This window comes from Conger conger, chromosome 10, assembly GCF_963514075.1.
Source record: "Conger conger chromosome 10, fConCon1.1, whole genome shotgun sequence".
NCBI lineage: Eukaryota > Metazoa > Chordata > Actinopteri > Anguilliformes > Congridae > Conger > Conger conger.
This window is the reverse complement of record NC_083769.1, coordinates 26,994,748-27,010,839: the sequence shown is the minus strand read 5'-3', so window position 1 is coordinate 27,010,839 and position 16,092 is coordinate 26,994,748. Positions and strand designations below refer to the sequence as shown.

At 38.6% G+C, this 16,092-nt stretch overlaps 1 protein-coding gene across 2 annotated transcripts in view; it reads left to right on the top strand.

Moving 5' to 3' along the window:
• camkva (CaM kinase-like vesicle-associated a) overlaps positions 1–15,370 on the top strand; it is a 39,709-nt gene extending 24,339 nt beyond the window's left edge. For both annotated transcript variants that reach the window (XM_061257912.1, XM_061257911.1), the window contains exons 2-11: positions 7,935–8,042; positions 8,168–8,299; positions 8,519–8,593; positions 9,088–9,226; positions 9,396–9,516; positions 9,601–9,676; positions 9,873–10,009; positions 10,233–10,311; positions 10,952–11,039; positions 11,437–15,370. In XM_061257912.1, the coding sequence (XP_061113896.1) occupies positions 7,948–8,042; positions 8,168–8,299; positions 8,519–8,593; positions 9,088–9,226; positions 9,396–9,516; positions 9,601–9,676; positions 9,873–10,009; positions 10,233–10,311; positions 10,952–11,039; positions 11,437–11,700 (1,206 nt within the window). In that variant the 5' untranslated portion in view covers positions 7,935–7,947 and the 3' untranslated portion in view covers positions 11,701–15,370. The remainder of the gene's footprint in view (positions 1–7,934; positions 8,043–8,167; positions 8,300–8,518; positions 8,594–9,087; positions 9,227–9,395; positions 9,517–9,600; positions 9,677–9,872; positions 10,010–10,232; positions 10,312–10,951; positions 11,040–11,436) is intronic.
• Positions 15,371–16,092: the final 722 nt, after the last annotated feature.

The following is a 16,092-nucleotide window of genomic DNA, read 5'->3' as shown; positions in this document are numbered from 1 at the left end:
GACTGTATATATGTGCCAAAACTGTGAATTTGATTGAAGAGTTAGATTAGTCAGCTATATGTACATTAGACTACAACTGCCACATGCCACAGTGTTCTGCTGTTGTTCATTTCTTGGGAGGACTAGCACCTCCCAGATCTGACCTCGCTATTGAATTTTAAATAAACAAAAAAAATATATGTCCACAATGACTTGGTTGTGTTCTTATACGTGATTGTCCAATGTGACAACTTACCCACTGATGGGGCAAGTTCACAAGTGCACACCCTCTACTTAACGATCTATAACCCTAAGAAATAAGATATGACAATGTAATGAATGCAAAATATTTACCTGAGACTGACATTTCATTTGGTATGACATTTATTCCATTCTGATGTATTGTGCCAAAGAAATGTAACTTAAGAAAGAGCGAAAATTGTGACAATATGTCCGGGTCTCCCCTATAGGTTGTCCTTGTTATTAAGTAGATCTAGTCTATAGTTTTTGTGATTATGATATACAGTATTTAAGTTTTAGTGTCATGTCTTTTTATGTTTGTAAATGAAATTATTCCTTTTAATAAATGTGGTGTATTATTTTATGTCTTCAAAGCAAACATTCCCTTTTGGGAGCAATAAAGCTGTCTTTTCTGTTCTGAGCTACAGATGGCTTCACTGCTAATTAAAACCATTTTATTAGATGGAAGGCAAGTTTAGAGACAATCTACACGAATTGCACATTGGCAGAGTCAAATGGCTTGAAAATGAAAGCAGGAGGAAAAGTCATTTTAAGCGGAGCACTGAGAGAGCTCCATAAGTTGCTTACCAACCCTATAGCACGTAGGTCCGGCTCTAATGGGATACATGGTTGCATCTGATTTACGCTGTGCTGTATGAGGATCTCTCCAGATCCAGTTGCTTTATAATAAGTCCCATTGTGTCTGAGACTATCCAATTCTCTATCTCAATTCTAAATGACTTGCAGCTGTTTCTGATGATTGCTTCATTGTGTAGAGTAGCTCATTCCCCATCACTCCATCTATCCACACCATGTTTATTATACATCTCTTCTTGCAGTACCTTTCTTATAAAAAAGATCTTTCCATCTAATTAACAGGGTCTCAGCCACAACAGCGTGAGCAATACATATAGAAATATATACACATTTTAGGGGGCGACATTGGCTCAGGTGGTAAGAGCTGTTGTCTTGAAGTGTCCCTGAGCAAGACACCTGACCCCCAAATGCTCCTGACAAGCTGGTTAGTGCCTTGCATGGCAGCCCATTGCCATTGGTGTGTGAGTGTGTATGAATCGGTGAATGGTAAGCATCAATTGTAAAGCGTTTTGTATAAAGGCTCTGTATAAATGCCAACCATTTACTATTTACATCAGCAACAACAGCAACAACAACTGCAGCAACAAAACGACTTACATAAATAATATTGAGCCTATTCCCATTTTTGAAATTTGACTTTTTAAAAACCATGATGCGATACTCTAATGATTCTCCAGAATGTTTTTCTCTGCCCTCAAGGGCAATTTTGTGAGATGGAGTGTGCTTGAAACTGGGATTGTTGAGGCAATTCAGTAAGGCAGATTGTTGTAGTAAAGCATCCCCTGTGAAGTTAATGTACTGCACTTTTAGTAATTGTCTTCTTCATGTTTGCTGGCTTGGTTCATTTCCACAGCTGCAGAGAAGGTGATGCCGAGGATGGTGTCTGTGCTGGACTGATTCAGATTCACTGATCCTTTTTGTACCTAGATGAGCTGATTTACTGAACCTTATAGTATGTCAATGAGCTACATTGATACACTGATCCTTATATTATCTGGATGGTATGTGACTAGGTCAGCAGAATTGGCTAACTCACATTTAAAAGAACCAACCTCAGACTAATATATTCAGCTTCTTTGTCAGAACATCATCTGGATGAGGAAATTGTGTTTGCATGTTTTGTTGGACATTGTCCAACCAATTATGAATTTAGCTTGCACTCTGCTTTCAAGCCTTGCTGAGAGTGTCATAATTATGATTTTGATGTCTCTAAACTTTGATTAGTCTTTATCTTCTTTAGCACTGTAGCTGGGAAGAAATTGGCCAGAAATCAACTAGGCATGGCGTTTACTGTGTTCATCAATAGACCCTCTTGCTCCTCCTTTGATGCTGTAGACGTCACATTCACACTGCAGAAGTGGCTGCTGCTGAAATGCTTTTTATAATGGACCAGTGCCTGTCTGAACATGTTCTGTGGTTGTGAGAACAGAGAAATGTGTTCGACCAAAGTGTTGTCATCAACAGTTCACTCCTATAAGGTTTCTGAGAGCAGTGCCATAGTATGCCTCCTAAAGACTAAAGGATAAGCACAGTGTAAGAACATACTGGTTATGGTACAGTGAAGAGACTATCTCTGCACCTTGTTACAAATTCCATATGTATGGGAGAAGGATTTCCCTAGTCATTACATTACATTAATGGCATTTGGCAGACGTACAGTTGATTAGACTAAGCAGGAGGCAATGCAGGGTTAATGGCCTTGCTCAAGGGCTCAACGGCTGTGCGAATCTTATTGTGGCTACACCAGGGATCGAACCACCAACGTTGCGGGTCCCAGTCATGTGCCGGCCACTCCCAGATTAGTGCACCTGGGTTAGTGTGGTACCACACATTTGATTGACCTTATCTAGCAGACTACAGCAGGAGAGATAGTCTCTTTTCTCAGAGAGCCATGGTTATACCATAGCCAATAAGTTATCTTTCATATCAAGGCTATCTCTCTACCCTGTTACATATTCCATATATACGGGGAAACTCTGTAAGGTACAGGCTCTGCATCCAAGAAGTCTACAGTGGCAACCCTGGGGATTGTCAACATCCTGTGTCTCAGGGGGCTGAGATATCTGATATCTTCTGAGCCCCCTGCTGAGCCTCCCTTTACCAGGAGAGTTCAGCTCTGCAAGCTGAAGTTCTGCATGTTTGGGATCTGACACAGGAAAAGGCAGCCACCATTCTGTGTGCTGCAGTGGAGTGAAGTTGTGACAGGCAGGGTTCAGGATCCTCGCCTGCAGAGAATCCTGAGGCTGTGAGACCTCACAAGCACCGTGGCAGGCTTCTTGGGGCTGCTGGGACACACTGTCCAGAATGTGGCCGTGGCCTGACCCGCAGCTTCCACCTGCTCCCTCAGGGTAGTATGAAGGCTGAGACCTGCTGGTTGTCCCTCCTGTTCATCCTGTCGCCCACGGGACAAGTGGCGTAAGTACAGTGAAAGGACAGCGACCTTATTGGACAGCTATATCTGGATTGCCATTGCTCTGGGCATCATAGAGGAGACAGCTCGGGCATGTGACTGCCCAGCCACAACTGCTTCTGCATTATCTCCTGAAATTCTGACAGAAGAAGGATCACTCAGGGCTGGCCATCTTTGAGTGTCATCGTCAATGAGGGACCCTTGGGGTCTCTTGGCAAAGGAACATCCAGGATCTTAACTACCCTACTGATTCATGCCCTGATCCGGAGATTAAGCTATGGCTCCTCTGAGCCTGGTGCTTCCATTTCCCATACATTTAATTACCCTTCTTTTAGATCTCACCACATGTTATACACTACACAGTCAACAGCATTCCTGCTGGTCTCTGTAATTTACACTCTCATACAATGCACTTATTCCCCCATTATCCCCTCTATTATTCTGTCTCACATTTTACCCCCTATATTATACTCACTTTGGGGTAAAATAAGAAGTTTTCAGCCTAGTGCGAGGAACACCAGCAGTAAAGTACTCTATGATGGTCTTCCATTACATGAACTACATGTAAGCTCTTCATAACTTGCTCTTATATACTTGTTATACCCCCTTTAACCCCATATATGACCCTCTCTTCTCATAAAGAACGTCACCTCTATGTCACCTTTTCTATATTGGATTCACTCATATGACTTGGTTGCAAGGTAATTCTTTGCTTGGCTCATCAAGTGTGTGATGCAGACTAAGTATTTGTGCAGGTTAAATATTTAACATCTTTGGGTGGGGGCTCCTCTGGCAGAGAGGGGGTTAGATGACTGTTACATTTTGATGTACAGCTAATTAGGTGTTCATGAGAAAGTATAATTATTGGTGTGTGACACGGGACTCAAGAAAAATAAATTAATGGGTAAGAAAAATAACAAATAAGCAAATGCCATTTTAATTCAGTTTTAAATTTGTAAATGAATAGGGGATTATTGCATGTATTAATATATTTACTATAACTTAAAAGTTGGAGGGTGCCTTTGCATTAGCTGATGTAGATGATGGAAGAACATGGTCCTCAAGAAACAACTGCTGATTCACTAGACACTTTGATGTAAAACACATAATCTGTGTGTGTGTGCGCATGCGTGTGTGTGTGTGTGTTTGTGTGTTACATCATTCAGCATTTTCATTAAGTTAGCCTTTGGATAGATAGATTTCAAAATCAGAAAAAGTACTTTTTCTTTTATTTTGTTCCACTGGTTTTTCACTGATATAAACATGGATGCAATATTATTGAATAGGAAGGTTTTTGAGCATTCATTTTCCAAAGCCTGGCTGCCAGCACTTGGCCTTCATGCTGTCTCTTTTGTATAGGTTGTTGTTAACACTGCATTGGAAGGGCCTTTCAAAAAGAAAGGGCATCATCTGAATTCTGTCCACTCGGAAAGTGTTCACATCCGGAGGTCACTCGCTCACACTGTGTACTTTTACAGATTCAATAAAGAACAGCCCATCTGTAGAAGGGAAGGTCATCTGTCAGAGTGATGGAGACTACATAATATGGTGCAGTTCTCTGTCTCTTTATTTGAGGTTAGCCTGAAATCTGAGTGGGGCATAGTGACAAACAGAGGGGATACAGGCATCACTTCATTATGTATTGCATATTCCCCTAGATTTGTTCCTCTTGCTTAATGTTGCCTCTGCTGTGACCTTAGCACAGATATTTAACTGCAGGGAGGAGGCATATGGCATGCTTTTTTGTCTTATCTTTTGCAGCATGAATAACATTTATTTGGACTGCTTTTGAAAATAAATATTAAGACCCATAACTTTTTATCTGGTGAAAGGTGGACTTTTATGAGTTTTTTTATATTTACTTTGATAAAAATAAATGAAAAATGTTTGCCAAATATATACTCATGTACATAATGCTGTGCTCACTTACGCAGACCACGTGAAATAGCACCCCCATTTCTGGTGGTCTGCTTACCTGATAATTGAAAGATTGTATATTGTATTGATGTATTATTTTAATAATTGATCATGGGATCATTACAGTAGTATGCAGACTTTCTTTTGTTTTAATTGCTATTGGCCCACTGTCCTTCTTCCTGATGTTGGATTATTTTTGTATTCTAGGCTGTAACAATGTGTTGCAGTCACTTGGGAAGGCCCATGAGTGATTGTCATCATATGTTTTCCCAGATCTCTCATGTTATCACCTTAGCTGATGTTTTATCATCATTAAGAACTATTTTATATGTGTTATTATATGTGTTCCTCTGGAGTCCATTTTGGGATCAGTGCTGTTTGTCATGTACTGTATATATTACCAAATGTATGTTTTTCTGACTGAATCTGTCTTAGCTATATCTTCTCTTTCTATACATCATCCTTTACTGAAATTAAAACATTCACAAGGAACAAATTGACTGAAGTTAAACCTGGTGAAACAGAGATGGCCTAATTAGACCAAAGCACCATCTATCAAAATTTGATGTTTCTGAAATATTCGTCAATGTAATCCAATATAATTTGAATTAAGACTTAGGTTATTGACATTTTGGCACTCCGATAACACACAGCCGAGACTTTATAATAACAAAAAACTCATCTCATTTCCAGCCAGAAAGATGTAGAGGAGCTTCACACTTGCATTTCCAAGTCAGAACACATCACTTTTTTCCACAATCACTACATTGACTGCCGGTTTAACAACATATTGATTAGAAGGTCACAGTTTATACAAAAAAGGCCTTTACTAGCCATACTGTAGTATACTATTATTTACTATTACAGTGTAACAAGCTAAATTGGCTGCTTTGTACTTCGATGTAATCTTAGACACAAATAACCTTAACAATATAACTGCCTGAATTGCTCCTTGTTTTATATTTTGCTAATCATTTTAATTTTTCAGGACACTTTTGTGTGAAGAGAGCGATATAAAAACTAAATTGATTGAATGATATAAATTTTTAGTCCCACAAAAATGGCGCAGTTTGGGCAAGCTGGCGACTAAGCTTTGTATATAAATACCACAGACACATCAGAGACTATATCCCTAATTTTCTGCATTTTTTCAATGTTTACATCCATGCATATGCTCTGTGGGCATGATCAGTGCGGTTGGCTTTCTGTCAAATCAACATTTTAACATTGATATCTGAAAGTTGAGTGTGTCCTTTTAAATTCTATGAATTTCATCCTGGCTGCCCTGATTAAAATATGTAAATATGAAGTCAATCGAAAGTTAGTCGGTGGATATGCTCTTCAGTTGCCCTCCTTGTGGCCAGTTGGCAAGTGAGATGGAACCAGAATGAAGACTTTTTGGCTCAAAGTGACTGCAGGGCTACACAAAATGCCCATGGTTGTTTTCTTTTTCTCAACCATTTGTTGTAATATCTGTGAGCTCTTTATTCATTAAAATGCTACTCCTATAAGGGTTTCTTTGCACATATGATTTCAGGACAGTATTCTGCTACAGAGAGAGAGGGAGAAAAGGAAAGAGAAAGAGTACGGAAAGGTCAATGCCACGACTGTTGTATAAAACACTGACTCACTGCTGAATGGGAAGAAGAAGAAGAAAGCAGATCTTCATGATTCAGCTGAATGAATGGGACTTTCTTTATAATGCCACACTGACAGAATGTCTCATAATGTCATCATGTCAACATATATGTGACTATGGGACAGTCTCCCTCAGTCGTCAATAACTCATTTTTGTAGGTGGTCGACAACAGATTGCTGCAATAATTTCTCTCTGTTTTACCTGAATAAAAAAACCTTTGTTGGCTGGGATCAACTCTGGATGCTGGAACATAGTCATCAACATAGCTAAAACACCCTGGTTAGAAATGAAGGTTTTCAACCGGCACGCCTCAACAGAGCCAGCTGACCACTGTCACACTCTCGGGATTAATTCAATTTATTTATGCACATTTGAGAGCCACATTAACCCTGTCTGTGACAGAAGTTTCTGGAACATTCCACAAGGGAAGGAAGAATCTTTGCCTGGGGAATTAATTTTAATTATGCTAAAAAGAAAAGGAGGGGAACGTCTGGAGGGCAGACACAAGTTTTTCGGACTTTCTGACACTGAACTCTAACGAGACCCGTCACAGAAATCAAACCTTTACAAGCACAGGGTGAATACTGAATAGTTCATGAGGAAACAACAAAATATTTTTAGTGTGAAAATAAACACATTGAAAACTTTATAAAAAGGCATCATATACATATTTATTTCCCTGGACATTTTTTTAATGCAGCTGTGCACACACACACACACACACACACACACACACAAACACTTTGTTTTTTGATTCTCAGTATCCCATGGTTGAGCATTAAGACAGGCTGCTATATCTGAATCCATATCATATTGTTGGATTAATTCAGTTTCATTCAATTACAATCAGTTGAATATTTTGTTTGAAGGATATGATTGCTGAGTTGGAGTGATACATTGAACTATAATATTATCTATTATTATTATTATAGTGATATGTTGTGTGTTGTTTGTGGATGTTCTGCTTCTGTATGGGAGTGCTGCCACAATATGGAAATGGTGTAAATCTTTGGACAGGACAGATTTTTAAGTAATGAGATGACACTGTCTTACTTGTTGGTTGTGTGTGTGACAGTCCTTCTTCTACTCAGGACAGGAGTGGTGGGGTAGTGTAGCAGTGTGATAATGAAGCGATCTCTCCCTTCCCATCAGGGCAAGAGTGGCCATGCCATTCAGCTGTTTAACATTCGGAGAGAAGAAGGATTACAACAGTCCTTCGGAGGTGACAGACAAGTATGACCTGGGACAGATTGTTAAATCGTGAGTACTCTCCATGCAGTACTTATGTTGTCATATTACATTTACATTATGTTACATATTTCACGTTCCGTAGATGCTTCTGTGCTGTATGCTTTTTGTGTATCTATGTTGTGTCCTCTGCACAGGGAGGAGTTCTGTGAGATTTTCAGGGCTAAGGATAAGAACACGTTGAAAATGTACACCTGTAAAAAATTCCAGAAAAGGGATGGGAGAAAAGTGCGGAAAGCTGCCAAGAATGAGGTCCTTATTTTAAAGATGTGAGTTTATACTGCTATAACCTGTTATTACAGATCATTTATGAAAAATATGAAAAATGCAATTTGAATTCTAGCCAATAATTTCTAATTGATGGGTCTGCTAATCTGGATTATCCAATAAATAAATTGTGACGCTCATCCATCTACTGTAATTGTAATAGCATCACTCTCTCTCTCTCTCTCTCTCTCTCTCTCTCTCACTCTCCCTCTCTTTTGCAGGGTCAAACATCCTAATATACTCCAGCTGGTAGATGTATTTGAGACCAGGAAAGAGTACTTCCTGTTCCTGGAGCTGTAAGTGTGTCTGACTGCAGGATCTGAAAGAGCTCCAATTTTGGCTATTTTGGTTTGTGTCTTGAGTTAATGTAGCCTAACTGATTGATATGACTGCTATATTAAACTCGCCATAAAGCTTTTTATTTTTCAGATACCCAAAATTCCCTTCTGTTTTATGGGACTTGGGACACATTACATTTATTGGAAACTGCCACACACTGTGATTTTAGGATTGGAGGGCTGTTTTTGTTCAGTAATGGAGCAATGTTCTCATTGTTTAAATGTGTCTTTGATAAGGCTTCACTCTCTAGGATTTTGTAATTGTATCCAATTTTTACATTGCAATCACAATAATTTAAAATAGTGCTCATTCATATGTTGCAACTAAAATATATACAGCAAATTCTAATGAAAGAATAGTTCATAGAATGCAACCAACCATCTTTCATGAAGAATACCTGGGAAAGATGAATTATGGAACAGCATGTTGCTTGCTTCTATGTTTCTCACAGTGCCACGGGCAGAGAGGTCTTTGATTGGATCCTTGATCAGGGCTACTACTCAGAGCGGGACACCAGTAATGTCATGCGTCAGGTGTTGGAAGCAGTGGCCTACCTGCACTCCCTACGCATTGTCCACCGGAACCTCAAGGTAGAGTATGCAGCATGCCACCTGGTGGCGATTGGTGGGATTGCATTATGAAACCCGATGACACCCATAGGTATCATCAGCACATGCAGACTCTATTTTTAATAACTTAAGCATGTCTATTAGAAATATGAATGGGACAGCTGAGGTGTTTCTTGACTTGCTGTTTCAGCTGGAGAACCTGGTATACTATAACCGTTTGAAGCACTCAAAGATTGTGATAAGTGATTTCCACCTGGCCAAACTTGAGAATGGCCTGATCAAAGACCCCTGCGGAACACCTGAATACCTGGGTGAGAGAAATTTAAATGCCTGCACTGAGGATGTCAGCTCGCGGTATTGTTGATTATTACTTTAGTTTGTTTTCCCTCCCCTAGCTCCTGAGGTGGTAGGAAGACAGCGGTATGGAAGGCCAGTTGACTGTTGGGCCATTGGAGTGATCATGTACATACTGTGAGTATGCCTTGTTAGTAAACACAGGCCAGCCTTTACCCTTGAAGTATACATTACTTTTTTGTGTTGAATGTGGGATAGGCTGTTCAAGGTTTAGTGGTTATGATGCCAACTCAAAGAACAAGGTGGCTTAAGATCATAGGACCTGGTTTCACCCACTAATCTGCTCCCCATACCCCCTTCCCCCTGTCTCCAGGTTGTCAGGAAATCCCCCATTTTATGATGAAGCTGATGATGATGACTACGAGAACCACGACAAGAACCTTTTCCGGAAGATTCTTTCAGGCGACTATGAGTTTGACTCTCCTTACTGGGATGACATTTCAGACTCAGGTACTGCTTAAAAATAGCTGAGGCAGAAGGACAGGGGTTGAAGTGGATCATAGGATCCATGAGAAGAATACATTTTCCAGAAGTCTTAGTAAAGGTATTCACTTAGTGGGCTTAGAATATTTGTGAATCACTAACTAAGAAAACTAAGTCAATTTAGCCACAGAAAATGGCCTATGTCACCATCAGACAGAGTGAAAACTACTGTTTCTGTTTTGCTTTGTAGCAAAAGGGCTAGTAGCTGGTCTTATGGAAGTGGAGCAGGACCAGAGACTCACTGCGCAGGAAGCCATCAACCATGAGTGGTACAAAAACATACTGCAGACTTAACATACTATGAGTGAATGACAGAAAACAGAGCAAGTCTTATCTTTCCTCAAAACACATCTTTCCAACCATACAGTGCAGTATTTGTTTGTGGCCAATTTAATGTATTACATCTCATACATTTTTCATTTGCAACTAAAGCAATAAATATAAAAAAATGTGTTGTCTTGCTTTGAGGAATATTAAAACCTGACTGTAATTACAATGGCATTAGTGAAGTATGACTATCAAAATTCATTACATTTGGAAATATATTTTGGTCACATTTGTGATTGCCAGATACTGCAATTCTTTTGTACTTCCATTTAATTATGTGAAAATTATTATTGTGTCTAATTAGCCTTCTAAGTAGCCTTTTTACTCTATCAAGCAGTTTGTCAATGGACTATAAACAACCATTCAAGTTAGGATATGTCTCTCTGTTGAAACAGGACTTACTGGATTCTTCAAAACATAATTTATTTATATAGGATTGGTATAAATAAAGGTCAAGCATAATCAAAAATAAAATCCTTCAAGCCTGTTCATAAATTACTCATATCTGCATACACCATTTGAACAGCATGCATATGTCAGATTGCCCTTTCAATTAAAATATGCTGGTCTGTCGATCCTCAGGATATCTGGGAACGCTGCTTCAGACAAGAATATCAAAGATGGTGTCTGTGCCCAAATTGAAAAGAACTTTGCCAAAGCCAAGTGGAAGGTGATTGTTTTCCCAGTTTTTTTTATTATTTATTTTATTTTATTTCAAACAGTCTTATTTTGTCATTCCTTTGGATGTACAGCAACAAAAAGAAGAAAAAAAAATCCTCAATCCTTATATTTGTACTTACACCCTCTACTGGTGAAAATATAACTGCTATAGTAGAAATGGTGCAGTGGGTAGCAAACACTTACATGCTTATACAGTATGGTGTTCTTGTGGGTCCAATGGATTTGAGTTTGATTCTTTAGTAGGGCCCTGCTGTTAGAGCTTTGAGATAACATCCAGCATGAACAACAAATTGAGACAGACGTAATATGAAAATGATGCAACACAAATTTGACACAGTGTTACTTACTTACTTCCTTGACATATGCTCTCTGATTGCAACTCGCAGAAAGCAGTGAGGGTGACGACTTTAATGAAGAGGCTCAGAGCTCCTGAACAGAGTGAGTCAGCAGCCACCGGCCCCGCATCAGGGGCCCCAGCCAGTACCATGACTCCGAGTGCCAGCGCTGACCCTCCCATTGCTCCTGGCACCAAGCCAGAGAACACGCCCACAAGCTCGGTGGCCAATGAGGATCCCTCAATGCGGTGTAACGGGGAGGCCCCAGCGCCTCTTCAACCAACCACAGAAGCCAGGGATGAACAGAACGGTTAAACACCTCCATCCTCCCGTGCATTCCCTTACCCTGCACCGTGTATATTAGCCGCTGGCATGGTGATGCTGAAACCGCTTAGCTTCCCACTCACAGCGTTAGTGCAGCGTGGTCTTACAGAGCCTGTTTTCCTTCCTGAGCTGTTCTCTTGCCTGTAACTGGGCTCTTTCTTAAAGTCTGATTACCTTGTCTAACTTTCTAAAAGTATTCTCTTTCTTACCTTCCCTCACCTAGCCCCATGCCTCCCACCTCGATGGTAATGCAGAACACAGTAAATCCTTGCCTGCTCTTTGATTTCTGCTTGAGGATGACAAATGAATGCCCTCCCCTGCTTCTTTTTAAAATTTTGCTTACAGTACATTCAAATTCCATTCAAACTGGAAAAAACACTCTTTTCCTTTATTACCGTAATTAGCACACATTTTATTTAAAAAAAGAGCTTACTATCTTTCGAAGACATCTTCACTGTCTTATCTCTTTCAGCGATCAGCCTCTTGCCAGCCAAAATAGTGCTATTGCGTGTTTTTTTGTAGAGTAGAATAAGAATACTGTGGTATTGGTAATTCTCTGGTGTATGCACCTTTTCATATGGATGAAAACATTTGATTCACAATCAAACTTTTTATGTCAAAACAATAGCATTGCTATTTAAGAATAAAAAAAAGATAACATTTTCAAAGAGCAGAATCCTATACTACATTATGTAAATGTCCTAAAGACGAGCAGCCAATGCCAGTCAGGGGCTCCTTGTACACCTGCCCTTCCGTATTGAATTTTGTTAGAAAATAGAAGCAGAGCATTGCTTTTTATTGCCATGCATTTGTTAATTGAATGCATATTCTTGCATTTTCTGATGAGCTTGACTTTAGTTACTAATCAAGCTTTTGATGCTTTTGATGTCATCACTACCAACAGCTCCTTAAGAAAAAAACACACGGCTCTATAAGTACAAACTGCTGTAAATAGAAACAACTGTAGAAGTAGCCAAACTGGCATGTGTTTTGACTTTTTCTGTAGATTTCACATGTTTTGTAAGTGTCTGATGGATAAGGATTTCAACTCACTCCTTGCCTTACACAGCCATTTATGTTGGACATGTAAAACAGTAGATACAAGTCTTACGGTCTGTTTTTTTATATTTTTCCATTGCGATAGATAAATTCTCTCTAGTATACTTATATATTCATGTGACATTCATATCGTTCTGAATCAGAATTTATCAATAATGGAATTTTGAATGTCACAGTATTAAAAAAACAATATATTAAAAAAGTGATTAACAGAAAGAATATACATACACAATGTAAGACAAATATATGCAAAATACAGTATTTGCAAAATCAGTAAGTATCCTTGATAATTATACACTCTTTGCCATGACATATATTACTACGATGATACCTCTCCTCTTTAATGTATGTGTGTAACTACCATGATTTTGTAGTAATTTATTTTAAACATTGTTGCAATATTATGGAAACAATGTGTGAATGTTGTACCACATCAGGATAGCTGTGGCTCAACCTGGAAGTCCTTATCCAGCAGATGTCTCTCTCTTCTTTTTTCCCTCTGCACAAACGCTTCCAACTCCTGTGTGTCATTCTCTCTGTGCCTCCTAAAAGCTGCTTGTCCTGAAATGTATCTTCTCACATTTTAAAATATTTCTTTGCTATCCTCTGGTTTTATCCATACGATAATAACACAATTCACAGAAGGAAAATACTGTATATTCCTTGTGTCCTGCTACCATGCACTAGCTGAATACTGTGTGAAGAACAATATTGAAAGCCATCCTCTTTCCCTTGTCTGTGAAAAGTGAAAAAGCCAATAACAATGTAATGTCTGGGCTAAAGAGGTTCAAGAGATGTTAGCTATCGTGATCCATTTTCTGTGTTTCTTTAGTTTGTCATTCAAGTTTATAAAGTGACATTAATAATAACAAATATTTTTTGGTTGTTTTCCAGTGCCCTCTTAATTTTACTGATGTTGAAGTGGGAAATAAATCAGTATTTAGGTGGTGCCATAGTCTACCTTTATTGTATGAGAAACTGTGATCCTGCTTGTTGTGCTGCTTAAAAAAAGTTTTGAACATGTTCAGATCACATCCGTCATACTCCTGGCTCTTGTCTTACTTAGTTATGTCCTGTACAGTCCCACAAAATAAAAGAAAGAAACAGGGCCTGGAAACAGTTGTGGTCATGTGGTCATGATTACCATATCAATCTCACACCCAATATCAGCCATTGCAGCATGATGCAAATTATTTCCAATCGCAAACAAAAGTACCAAAAGCTAATCTGACACACACTGAGTTGGCTGCAACAGAATCTGATACAATCAAGTCTGAGACCACACACCTATTGATTATGTTCACCAAATTTACTATCCTAAACTTCAGCCCTTAAGCACCCAATGGAACTTCTGGTGTGCAACTTACAGTAAGCAATAGCTCATGATGTTTTCCTACTTTCCTGTAGTCCTACTGCACCACATACTTACCATACACTCCAGCACGACTGGTGGCAGTGTTCACCGTACAGTTGGTTTCTAAACCCACTGAATGAAAGGAACATGTAGAACTAATTGGCCAGGTCCAAGCACTAAATTAAGCCCTTTTTAACAATGGCACTATTATGCATCACTTCATAACTGCAATATTTTTCAAACCATATGTTGACGGTATCCTGTGAGATTATAAAGCATTTAACATGACTATTGTGCCAAAAAGCTTTCCCCATCAAATAGCTTGGCTGTTTTTTTCATTTGTTTTGCTTACATTTTGTAGTAGGTGTCTGCAAAGGAATTTAGTACAATGTCACATCTGCTTCTTTCTTCTGATTTTTTATTCTATTGTATTTTATCATTCTTAATCTGTCCAGGAATACATATAAGGAGGTGGTGAATAATTTTAACATGTTTTGAGTCTTGAGGTGGAAATGACAATGTAGTTCCTTAATTTTAAACTCCCTATTCTGCAGTATTCTAGCCATATGGTGGCTCTGGGTAAATTAAATAATATTAACTTTAAGTGCTTGAGGACGTTTTGGGCCTCCATTATATTACTACTAATAAGAATAATAATAGGAATAAGATTATGAATAATACAATATATAATAAGGTATAATAATATGGGTTAAAATAGGAAGGTCTCAAGGCTACCACCTACACCAATGGTTCAGTTGTATGTGATATGTGATTCTTTAGCCTGCATTATGCAGTCTATTGTTTATTGTCAATGTTAAAAGGATAAATTGTTGCTATATTTATTGTGTCAGGACTGAGTTTGTAGACTTGAATTTAAATTTAAATTTAAATTTTAAATGTGGCTGGGAAAAACTGCAATACAATCAATACTTTTCAGTTAAGTTATTGATAAACATTTATATCACAGTGTTTATACACAGTAATGGTGGCAAAAGATAACTGTGTTTTAAAACTTTACAAAGCAATGCGTTTATTCAGTGCATTCACTGCAATCAGTTGTATTGTATATATTATTAAATGTACTATTTTCAAATTTCTCCATGCACTTACGTATGTGTTATAAATGTATTTGTTTCTTGGATCCTGGGGTAATGTTTCTCATTTGTAAGCTATGTATACCTAGACTGAAATTCTAAATTTGATGGTCATTAAAAATGTTAGAATAAAGAATATCTGCACACAAGCAAATACTCCATTGTGATTTATTCAGGATGAAACGTTTGATGAAAGAGGTCTTTGTCGGGGATACAAGTGTGTGCCCAATGGAGGTGTCCTGTAGGGGATTTAACTAGAGGAAGGACCCAACCAGTATGAGAAGATAATATGGAAAGGGGTTAATCTGGGATCCCGGAGTGCACTATTGAGCTCTCCGGAGATGTAGTGGGCTCATCAATGGAAGATTGAAGAACAGGGTGCCCATCTGAAGAAGTATCCTCCTACTCTAAAGTAGCTGGCTGTACCCTGGCAACATTATCTGGCACTATACCACCAAGAAAAGTGCTAGTAACTGAACTGATCACAATGGGTACAATCACAGTACTCAGGTAATAACAAAGGCTTTTGTCCAAAGAAACAAAATTACAACAGATACATACAGATGACATATTGCTGTGTGGAAGATAAATGTACAAGAATTGCATTATAAATAAAGAGCACATGATCATGTGTTAATAAACTTAGCCTGAACACTAGGGGGACAGGAAGCAACCAAACCAAAACATAGTCTCAGTCTCCCAATACTGAAATCTTCATGAATAATAAACAATTATTAAACAGCATCATTATTAATATTGCAGACATTATTAAGTTTATTAACTTTATATTCAGTATCATTATCAAGAGCTTTACAAATAGAAATTGGTTATGTGCTGTGTGCAGTTTCTAATAGCAGCGGATCTTAAACAAACAAA